Source organism: Triturus cristatus, chromosome 5_1, assembly GCF_964204655.1.
Source record: "Triturus cristatus chromosome 5_1, aTriCri1.1, whole genome shotgun sequence".
Classification (NCBI taxonomy): domain Eukaryota; kingdom Metazoa; phylum Chordata; class Amphibia; order Caudata; family Salamandridae; genus Triturus; species Triturus cristatus.
Genome location: NC_140587.1, coordinates 1017311883 through 1017324175, shown reverse-complemented (window position 1 = coordinate 1017324175; position 12293 = coordinate 1017311883). Strand labels below are relative to the sequence as shown.

Below are 12293 nucleotides of genomic sequence, written 5' to 3'. Positions count from 1 at the left end.
TACCCAAAAATTCCAGCAAACTTCAAATTTAGCTAATAATCAAAAATGTCTTCACATTTAGGTGATGGAAAACTCAAGGATCTACGGCGACCTACAAACTTCCATTCCATTCTCCCAGCGTTCTCCCAAGTCTCCCGATAAAAATGGTACCTCACTGATTTGGATGGGCAAAGTAACCGCAACAGGCAAGGGCCCAAAACTTATTGTGGAGACATTAAAATTACCTATCACACAATGACCTGATTTTGCAAAAGGGGGGGGGGTCACCTGGGTTTTTGGCCCTGTGCTCGGCGGCCATCTCGGGAAACCTACCAAACCCTGACATTTCTGAAACCTAGATTCCCGGGGGAGTCCAGGGAGGTATGGCTTGCGTGGACGCCCCAACATTTTCCTACCCTGAATTCCCTGCAAACCTCAACTTTAGCTGAAAAAAATCACATTTTTCTCACGTTTCTGTGTGGCAAACTTGTGGGATCACTGGGCTGACACAAATTACCCACTGCCCAGCGTTCCCCCAAAACTCCCGATAAAAATGGTACCTCACTTGTGTGGGTGGGCCAAGTACCAGCGACAGGCAAGGGCCCAAAACGTATTGTGGAGACATCAAAATGACCTATCACAAAACTACCTTGTTTTGCAAGGGGGGCACCTGGGTTTTTGGCCGAATTAAAACTCCTCACCTACACTTTCAAGGCACTACATAACCGTCCGTCTGGACTCCTCATTGCACACATTCCACACATAGCAAAAAACAGATTCGGCAGTCGAGACTTCTCCTACATCGCGCCTAAAACGTAGAACGACCTGCCACTACACATTCAAGCCTATTCCTCAAATCTTGAATTCTGCAAGAAGCTGAAGATTTGGCTATTCGAATAGTCCCACTAGGCCCTAGCTGTGGCTAGATTCACACCTGCTCAGAACCAAGATATCCTCCCAGGTGATAGTGCGCTCTACAAATCTGTATAACATGACAAAATATGGCAATATGACATGGCATAACGCTGGAAGTTTTCGTCTAAGCTACTGAACATGAAAGAAGGCAATGACCGAAATTAAAAACAGCACCAACTGATCTAAAAAGAAGCAAATTACTGAGGTTTGTCCATTGACAAGGAAAATTGGGAGCTTGAGAGAAGCAGGATCTGAACCACACAGCTCAGTCAAAAAAAGGAAACTGGTGAGGAACGTGTACCTGCATCTCCTATGACGTATGCATTTGTCCTAAGTACTAGCAAGCAAAGCTCTGAATTACCACCTATGGAAACAATTTCCGGTCTTGCCACCAAAGAGCAGTGTGTGTAGAACTTGAAAATGGGATTCAGACAAGACATAAGCGTAGGGAGGGAAAATATGAAGAAAAAAAAAGACGCAAGGGGAGGTCAGGGGAACGCTATGGAAATTAAAAGAGGAGCCAGAAGCTTTAGGACAAAGGAGGTAGACGTATAGTCTGGGAGGGAAGAAATATTTGCCAAGACAAGCAGAACCAGAAAAGTACTTGAGAAAAGGGATTGAGTACAGATAGCGTGACAGATAGAAGGAGAAAGACAGCAACAAGAGCACAGAATATTGAATACATAATGGGTAACTGTATAATATGATTCTATATTTTCATTTGAGGGGTTCTTGTGACATTTTCATACCATAAGACTGAAGAGGTTTATAAATGTCATCTCAACCCTGAAACAAAAATATAGGACATTAAACCCATACCAATCATTATGTATGTTTTACTTTATATGACTTATTAATTGATTTTAGAACTGATTAGAAAGAGTTAGCGCTTTTGAGCATCATTCATTTAGTATTCAATGTTTCACTGGGACTGCAGATAGGTCTGTGAATATTTTGAGAGATGTGTTTTTTTGGCTGGGATAATGTGCTAATATTTACAATGTGTTTTTTATGGAACAGTGTGTGTAATTATAACCCACATTTTAGATGCAAAGCACATTGTACGGAATTTATAACATATATTCTAAAATATACTTTTCTTCTGTAGTACATTGACACTATAGAGTAGGGTTAACAAGACATATGAAAGAAAATAAAGAACAGTGCAATTTGTACTGACATGGTTCTGCATATACAATATTTATTTTCACACACTGGGGAGGATTCATTCGTAGATGTTTGCATCAAGAATGTGCTTGCAAGAGATAGCTTGTAAGGTGTGCTGATTAATGGTGTAAGAGCAGCACTGTCATTGTTAAAGTGTTTTTTTAATCTGCACTAAAAGAAAACAATGCTTTGTGTTGGGCTATAGCACTCTTCACAAACCTCTATGGAAACAACATGGGGAAATTGGATTTTGGGACACCCCTTTTTTCTGAGCTGCTGCTTAACAGATTATCCCAAAACTTTCAAGGAAGGAGCTGAGGTGGATGAACTTTTTTTGGGAAAGTTTTGTAAAGATTTGTCAAACGTCGTCCAAGTAAATAGCCAACCAAATACATGTTTATTATGGTAACTAGGTCCTGATTATAATTATACAGTGAAGACTGTTACATGTGTGATATATATATACACACACACACACATACACAAAAATCGATTCATCAACCAGCTTCTTCACCAAACTTATCTCCTGGTCCAGAAAACAAGCGGTCTGACTCGGAGGTAACCCAGATCCTGTTTAAATATTTTCCTCATGGATAACAACTAAAGTGCATCGTGCAGTTCGTATACAACCATAGCCTATGCGTTTCAGCCGAAGCCTTCCACAGGGCCATACAGTGCATTACCAGAGTGTATTTTTAAAGAGAAAAAGGCCCTCCTACCACCACCAAAGTTATGTGTGCAAACGTTTTATACATTAAAACAAAGACAATCTATTATTTTCCCAAATTTCAATCATTTTCAAAAAGCATTTTGTTAATATGTATTTTCATCATATGTTTACATATTTATAGATTGTATTTGATCATTATATTTTCCTTATAATGAATTTTTTTAATTATTTTGATTTTTAAATGAAGATTTTCAATTGTAATGTATATTTAACTGTGAAGTACCATTTTGCCTTAAAATCCTTCTTCATAAGGTATAATGATCAAATTGAATGTTTTATTTGTAAACCTCTCTGCTAATTCTGAAAAAATCTCCCCACCATCATTTCTATTAACTCCCTTTATTAATTAAAACATTTTTCAATTTCGCAATGTCATTCTCAATACTCTCCTTGATGATTTTAACTTTCACCTCCTTCTATTGCTGTTACAGTGTCACTAGTACCTCTGAATTCCAAAATCCTATTCCCCTACATCACCTTCTTTCAAAATATTCTACCATGACACATCTAAGATGATAGTTTTCCAAGGAAACATGCTCCCCCAAACTTAACCTATAACCTTTGAACTATGCACTTTTATGTTTTTTATATATATTTCCAATTTTCCAACTAGAACAACTCAAAAAGTAGATCAATTTTATACAACCATGTAAAAGCACCTTTTGGCATATGATGTCAACATTAAAGTTCACCGTGTCTATTTATGTGCAAATTCACAGAAAATCATGTCAGCAGCATTGCTAATATAAGGTGCAAAGTTTGTAAAGTCAAGGCATGTGTAAACATTTCCCAAAGTGCATCTCGTCAATGTGCAAATTCGCAATGTAAGTTCAAAATGAATTAAAATATTGTTTTCTTTATTTTGTTAATTCATGTAATACATTGCTGTTCCCAAATTCAGTGGGTATAAAGAATGAATTTTCAAAGAAGAGAGAGGCGAGGGTAGGCAGAGGAATGAGGAAGGGAGTGAGAGGTTTCAGACCACCAATACTCTCTTATTCATACCCTCTGCAGTTTATATGACACCACAGCAACTTTAAAAGATAAAATACTTTATAGAAAAGATGTATTGCCATGATATTGTGTATCTTAAGAGTCAGGAGGGATACAGATGTATATTTGTAATAAGACAATGTTCCCATCAGTTCTTAACAGTTCGTTTCTCTAAAGATGTACATGGAGCTAGGCATCCACATTCAAATTGTGGATTGGTGTGGCTCACTGGTTAGAGGCGGCAGACCCGTAAGCAGAAGTCGGCCCGGGACCACGGTTCGATTCCTGACGCGGCAGGGTCTTGGGCCAAGGTCAGCGGACTTGATAATTCTCTCGGTGCCTACTCTAACCATGGATCCCACTCAGCAACTCTGGGCAATAGCTTGCTTAATCTCCACTTACGGCCCCTCCAGCGCTGGGGATGCTTGTCTTCACCTTGGAGATTCCCAGTAGGGATCATCTCACAGGGAAAGCCAGGATGGGTTCCCCAGTTGTGCTCAGCGCCGGGATACTCGTGAGTAACTGCGCGCTTTACAAATGCAATATACATACATACATATACAAACCCCACGGGATTTCACTTCCAATTAGAATGATCAGTTTTGATTCTGCTCTCCTTAGTGACAATTCTCAGTCACCTCCTCTGGGGTTTGTTTGAATTTGTTGGATTCTATAAAAGCAGAGTCCACTTTTGTCCACTCCATGTACATCCCATACATGTTTGGCAATCACATAGGAGAAATCTTTGTTTAACATTGCTCATAAGTGTTGCAGTCTCCGCAGTTTCAATTTGTTTATTGTGCTGGCTATATATTTCTTTCCACACAAACATTCCAAAACATAATCCACAAAGGTGCTCTCGCAGTGGATATATTCTTTAATGTTCCTGGTGCGCCCATCCGAGAGCTTATATGTGGGTTCTATTTTCAGCAAAGGTGCGTATTTTTGGCATTTTCGAAATCCAGGACTCCTATTTAATGTAAGCCAAGTTGTTGGTTCATTTGGATTCACCATAAAACTGCGTACTAAAATGCCTTCCAATAATGAGGTTTTTCTATAAGTGATTATATATATTGTATCCAAATGCTCTGTAACAACAAAGTGTGGCGCATACTCGAGTCTTTTAATATCTTATTGTCCCATGGCTTGACAAACGAGTTTCGGCCTGACGGCCTTTGTCAATGTATGTATGACATTATATGTGTATAAGATATATATACACATATATATAGATGTGCTTTTTTTCCTACACCTACGACAAGGCACATTTGTTCCACTCGCCTTTCCTGGTTATTTTTCTGCTACCAACACTGAAAGTTGTCTCTGCCATTGGCTGTCTTACAGACAAACAGTCTTTTGTTTAAATTTGTGCAACACTGTAGAATGTGAGATCACAATGCAAAAGGCTACCAAATATCTGTATGTTTCACACTAACAAACTCCCACAAGAACTAAAATGGAAACAATATACCACAGGAAATATTTACCATTGACAAAGCTGTTGATCAACCAGGAATACCAGCTGTAATGAAAAGGATGCAATGAGATGTTTTTTCATTGATAAATTAAAGCCACAAGTAAACATGTTTTCTATCAGAAATAAACTCTTTAAAATTACTAGGGCATTTTTTCTCAACTGTAAACGCAAGTAATATACACACAAGTACACATGCACAAATTTGAAAAAGCTTATTCTGTTTTCAAGAATATAAGATGAGACAAGAAACAAAATGTTTGAATTACTTTGGGTAGTAGTAGTGAATACTTTATTCGGTTCTCCAGAAACCATCAAAGATACAAAAAAACTATTGAAATACATTGAATAACTTTTTAAAAACACTTCTAGTTCATAAAACAGTTTCTATTGTAGTTGCAAAATTAAACCACTCATATTAAATACAACAAGCTCCCCAGAAATAAATACATTGTAGTATATTAGTAAAAAAACAGTATATAAAAGATACTCTAGTCAAGGGGGTGCAGTTCTGCATACGATGTAGAACAATATTCTAAAGTGCCGAGTGCATAACACATTCAGTGCTCCGTAGAATTTTAAATAAGTAAAATGCATTACACGTGTATCCAAATGGTATTTGTGCATGCTAAGACTCAAGTTGACATTTTCTAAGAATCATACTACTGTTATACCAAATTTTAGCTAAGAAGTGGGTAACTACAAACAATTAGGTGAGAATTGTCACTTTTCAATATTCTCTGGGCAAAAAGATATCTGGTTACCCCGAGTATCAGACAAATTGGACGTATCCAATTTCTGCAGGAGTCTAGATAACCAGAGCAAAACAAAATAAATAATAAGATGCAGACCACAGGCTGTGCAGAGGCTAGAGGCCAATTCTTTTCTCCATTTACTAGTGAAAGATCTCAGTAGGAGAATGCCCAACCGGAAGCACATATACAGGCTCTTGGTTAAAGGCACGGAGATTGTGTCCTGAAATGGCTCAAAACAAGGGGTAATCTTGAATTTCAGATACTTGTTAGGTGGCCCCTGTCCCCAGCGCCTACATTGTGGTCTTGGATATAAACCCAAAAGTAGGTCTTTACACTGCCGAAGTCATCTTTGCTATAGATTCCAGATCATTCCACAATCTCATCACAACCAACTTATAGAACCAATCCGGAACAAGTTTTAACCAGGGTACTGGCATAATGTTGGTAGGATTTACTAATTCCTTGAGGAAGTCTCTATAATCACTGAGCTCAGGTGTAGAACAAAGGCGAACTCACTACACTAAAGGCTTAGGAAAAGCCAGATCAGCTATTCTTTTCAGGCCTAGATCGAAAAGAGCGGGGTCAGAGGGGTGCCTAGGCAGACATAAAAGCTGTCAGGCAAAGCTATTCTCTACAGAGGTCATATGATGAGTATCTGCGTTCACCCCAGACCTCAGCACCAAAAAGAGTGGCGCTTTGCACCTTAGCCCAGTAGACCATCCAGTGCCGCCGATAACGAGGGAGAGTTTGTCTTTTTGTACAGCCTTAAAATGGCACTGGATCTATATTTGATTAACAGCCTGCTTTTAGTGTTTGGGCTAACCATTTGACTGTATCTGTCAGTCTGACCCCCAAGTAGTCAAAACTATGTACTTTGGGTAATAGTATGCCTAGTCTGTATTTCCATTTTTCATTCATTACATCATGAGGAATGTTGTCTCTCCACATACACACTGAAGTTCCTCGATTCACCCCAGCAGGTGTTTTTGCCTTTCCATGAGTAAACGTTTATGTTTGTTCCACCCACTCTGCATCCTTTAATAGTGTAACGGAACAATATATCACTTCCTGATAACATCAAGAAGACATGCCACAAATGCTCTGGATGGGCTGGTGGGAAAGCATTAATGAAACAAGGAAGAGCAGACTAGGCGTAATGAGGATTACCCAAAGTAACAAACATTACTGAGTTCGAATTAATCTTTATTGTTTGATTACTTAAAACCACAACAATTGTTAAAAACGTGTATTTCATGCATACAAAAAGTTTAAAAGACAACATGTTGATACTAAAGAAGTACAATAATCTAGCTAAAAAATGGGTTAAGGTAAAATGTCCTGAATTGATTAATTGCTGTTGATGTCCAAAACCTTGGATGTCAGAGAATCGTAGCGTCGTTTTTAAAATCTAGAAAGGAACAGCCAGACATAAATCTTCAAAAGAGTTTTAAAATGGCAGCTGTGAGCAATTAAGATTAGGGAAGAAACAATGTTCGGATAAAGAACACAGGATGATCAAGGGTTCGTAAATTGATCAAAGGGCAGATTGGTGGTGCAGCCAGAGGCAAAGGGATTTACTGCCCTGTTTTTTCCAAGTGTTTTGGCCGCTTTGGTACAAAATTTAGTGACAGCAATGTTCAGCATCATGTTTTCTGGGTTCATGGCAGCTATTATAGCCTGTTGGCATGTTAGAACTCACAGTTTGTTCCATTCGTCCCGCAGCAAGGTCCTTCTGTCATTAAGCAATGCGGGACATGCACAGACTATGTGCTCCATTGCTTCTGAATGGTAGCCACACTCCCTACATTCTGTATTAACACTAGGGCGCCGCCATTCGGGTAAGTGCTTTAAAAAAGGCCATTCGCCCATCCTCAGTGCCATAAGCGTTAGCTTCCATAAAAGTGCATATGTGCTTGATAGATAAAGTGATTCGACCCCCGGTTTGAAGTCAGAAATAACTGCCCAAGAGTGTTTCCTTCTTGACAGTTTTGCCCTGTCAGAATGAAAAGACCAGAGCTGGACACTTATCTTGGTGACAGATTTTAATGCCTGCTGGGATGGATTTGTTCCCCAGTATTCCTTGACACCAAGTAACGGGAGGGAATGTTCCAGATGCGCCGATGTTTTTGGCTGGTTTGGCTGGTCAATATTGCGTTCCAGAGTCTTGCCTCCAGGCTACCTTCCCGAGAGTTGCACTAGCTGTTACAGAGCTTGATGAACGTGCCGGCCTCGACGCCATGGTGATCTAATAGGCCGAGTTCAAGCCTGACTTGGACTGGCGATGAGGATCTTGGCAAGCGCCATGCTCGTTTGAACATTTTGGTAGTTATTTGTTCAATGTAATACTGATTGCACCCAACATGAGCTCATGCCCGTATGATAGGGAATTAGTGATCTTTGCCTTCATTACTATTAGCAGTGGAGTAAGGCTTGGGCCGAGTAGCTGTATCGCTGAGTCAACCTTGAGTGACAGGGCTTTAGCCCTTACCACTTTTTTGCTTTAAAAAGGAACCTCTGGAATCCAGAAAAATCCCCAAGTATTTGTAATAGGATACTGTTTCGATGTTTTAGCTGTTGAAGAACCACCGCCTCTCTGCTGCTTCCGCTTCCCAAAGGTGATTGTTTTTGACAGATTTAATTCAAGGGAGTTATTTGTTGTGTAGAGGAGCAGCTGATCAAGTAGCCTCTGTAACCCGACCCTGGTGTGACTTAGTTACACAAGGCCATCAGCGTATAGCAAAATGCTGGTACGGGTTCCGTCTATTTGAGGGGGGTGGAAATTAACATTGTCAAGTGAGTGAGATAGGTCCGAGATGAAGAGGTTAAAAAGGAGTGGGGCCAACTCGCACCCTTGTTTGACTCCACTTGGGGTCTATATCTTCCTTGAAACATGGGAGCCCTCTCCCAACTTTATTCGAATCCAGGTGTTTGAGTGGAGTTGGATTATGGCTTTTAGAAGGGCCAGCGGTATTCCCCAGCTCTCTAATTTTTGCCATAGGTGGCCCCGTGGCACCCGATCAAAGGCCACTTTGAAGTCAACAAAGCAGCAGTGGAGTTGAATACGTTGGACTGCTGCTTTTTCCATCAACACAGATAGTGCAAGTAGGTTGCTTGTAGTTCCTGACTTAGCCACGAAGCCGGTCTGGTTAAAGGGGAGGCGCTTTGTTGTTTCTGCCCAGACTGACAGCTCTTCCAACAAGATACTAGCATTAGCTTCAACGTTAAGAAGAGGTATCATCCTGTAGTTTTTGGGGTCGTTTCTCCTACCACCTTTATAGATGGATTATGGCTCCTTTCCATGACTCCGGGATGTTGTGGTTAAGCCTGCAGTGTGAAAACAGGGGAGCCAAGTGTTCTGACCACAGGTTTACATCTGATTTAAACATGGCCTGGGGAATGCCATTAGGACCGGGAGCTCCTTAACCTGGCTTTACTAATTGTGCGTGTAATATTATTTCTGAGTACTTCAGATGCCGGAAAAAGCTCTATCATGGTATCTTCAAGTTTGTCCTTTCTGTCATTTATTGTTGCTTCCTGAGCAGGGCCGTTTCTACCATTAGGCAAGACTAGGCTGCCACCTAGGGTGGCAAAAGGGTTAGGGCGGCAAAAGTGGGATATTATTTTTTTATTTGAACCTACGAAAGTAAAGCTGGGCGGCCGCCTAGTCTTGCCTAATGGTAGAAACGGTCCTGCACCAGCAGCACCTGTCCCCGCGGACCCCTCTGCGACACTGCAGCCCCGGCGGAGCCACGCAGAAGGGCCTGCTGAGTCCACCACCCACCCCCATGGAGCCGCCAGCCTTGTCGAAGCCCAAGAAGCTGTGCGCCGGCCTGCGCCAGCCGGAGAAGCTGCCCTACTCCTACATCGCGCTGATCGTCATGGCCATCGAGAGCGCGCCGCCTGACTCTGAGCGAGATCTACCAGTTCCTGCAGGCGCACTTCCCCTTCTTCCGAGGGGCCTACCAGGGCTGGAAGAACTCGGTGCGCCACAACCTCTCCCTCAACGAGTGCTTCATCAAGGTGCCTAAGGGCCTGGGCCGGTCCGGCAAGGGCTACTACTGGACCACCGACCTGGCCTCCGAGTTCATGTTTGAGGAGGGTTCCTTCCAGCAGCGGCCCGACTGCCAGGCGCTGAAGGCCACCATGTAGATGTTCCGCATGGTCAATGGCCTGGGTTTCGGGGCCTTCGACTTCCAAGCGCCCCGGCCCCGCTGGGGTGCCACTCAGCGGACTATGGCTCAGTGGGCCTTGAGGGGCTCAGCGGCGCCCACCACATGACCCCTAGCCCTGGCTCCAGCTACATGGCCAGCTGCCCCTCCGGGGGGGTGGGGGGGGGGCTACCTGCCAGAGAGCGGTGGCAGCAGCCCCCTGCCCTCCTCACCTGCCCTGGCCAGCGCAATGGACTGCCACTCGCCTTATGACAGACCTCCGGTGCACTGGAGCTCCTCGGGGGCCGTAGCCTACATGAAGCAGCAGCCCTTGCCGCCAGGTGGCGCTCCTGAGATGGGGGTGCACTCGGGGTGACCCCTTACTCCCTGGACCAAGGCTACCTACACCAGAACACAAGGGATGAGTTTTCAGGTGAGCGCTGCCGTTAGATAAGCGGGTTACAGCTGGAGGTGGGTGGAGGAGTCTTGTTTAGAAATAAGAGTTTTGCACACAAAAAAATTTGATCTACAAGGTCTCATCTTTAGCAACCAGACTATGGTGCACAGCGCGTGCCATCGAATTCCTTCGTGCATGCATTCTTTATCTTGTTAATTCACACATCCATGTATTCATTCCTGCACCCATTTGTTAATGCATTCACAACATAGCCATGCAATCACTTCTCGTTTAAATGATTATTTTTCCATTAATTAATTTATCTGCACAGTTTATTTTTCACTTCTAACATTCCTCTGTTCACTCACAGAATAATCCATCTATCCAGCCATCCATTCATGAATCCATCTAATCATTCATCGATTTCTATCATGAAAAATTCGGCTGTGAGGAGGAGATATAGACCAAATTTAGCACTCGGACACTGCAAAGCACAGCAAGGGGGTGGAGGAGGCTTAATGAGCCATGACAGAAAGGCAGATGGTGGCTGCGGGCGTGCACGCTCACGTGCACTCAAGCTTTAGGCCACCAAAAGTCTCTGGTGGCACTTTTAAAAGCCCTTCTCCCCTCCCTCCTCATTAGCTTGTCTCTCTTTGAGGTCCTGTTTAAAATACTACAGAGCAATCTCAAGAGCGTGCCAGCCTTTTTCTTTTTTTTTATAATTCATCTTCACAACTTCGCGCGCGTGTACTCCCCCCACCCATCCGCTTTCCCAGTCTTCTTTCAGAGTGTCTTGTGTCTGAAGACAACAAATTGCTCGCGCGTGCACTCCCCCCATCCATCCGCTTTCCCAGTCTTCTTTCCAAGTGTCTTGTGTCTGAAGACATCAAATTGCTCGGCTGCTTGATTATACAGTGCCCTGTTTGCACGAATACAGATCTTAACATCTTCAAAGGGATCAAAGGCTACCTCAGTGCTGCCAGACTTTGAACTTATGACCCTCACGTTTACACAGATGTCGCAGGCCTATTATGGCATGGGCAACACTAGTATTTAACATGCCCTCGCTTTGTGTATGCACATCGATGAACAGCTAAAAAAAAATTTCCATTACCATTGAGCTACACAGCTACATTTGTGCCCCCTTTTCTCTCTCTGAGGTCGTGTTTAAAATACTACAGAGCAATCTCAAGAGCGTGAGTCTTTTTTTTTTTTTTGATTCATCTTCACAACTTGAAAGAGCACCACACAATCAAGCCTTCAGAAAGAGGTAATGGAATTGTTATTACATCAAAGCACGATGGCTGTGCACGGAATAATTTCTGGAACATTCTCTGCTTTGCACCCTGCAATCAGGATATGCATTTTGGCAATAAGGCAGCGAGTAGTAGCTATTTACTGTTCTTCTTTAGCTGTGGAATCGCAGCAAAGGCCCCTAATTAAGGAGAAGCGGGGTTAACCGCTCAGTGTACCACAGGGCCTCTCAAAGCCTTTCATTTTAAGGAAATCTAGTGTTACCTTACTCAGAAGAACCACTTTTCATATGTTCCACTGTCGTTGCGCATTCAGAAACAATTATAGCGCAGCTAAGCACGATCTGCTGATAAACTACAGTACCTTAAAATACTTTTCATTGACAGAATAAAACATGGCAGCATGTGGGAAACATTAGTTAGTGAGAGAATTGGTCATCCTGCAGGGAGTGGATGACAACAAATGCGTAAATCTACTTAAA

The 12293-nt window shown here is 42.5% G+C and overlaps 1 protein-coding gene and 1 pseudogene across 1 annotated transcript in view; one reads left to right on the top strand and one right to left on the bottom strand.

The window, feature by feature from the left end:
- The window catches only part of CLPTM1L (CLPTM1 like), a 1829238-nt gene that overhangs the window by 457670 nt on the left and 1359275 nt on the right, over nucleotides 1–12293 (bottom strand). The window contains exon 13 of the mRNA XM_085606118.1: nucleotides 5272–5306. Coding sequence (XP_085462244.1) covers nucleotides 5272–5306 — 35 coding nt within the window. The remainder of the gene's footprint in view (nucleotides 1–5271; nucleotides 5307–12293) is intronic.
- LOC146832802 (forkhead box protein F2 pseudogene) lies at nucleotides 9688–10611 on the top strand (annotated as a pseudogene).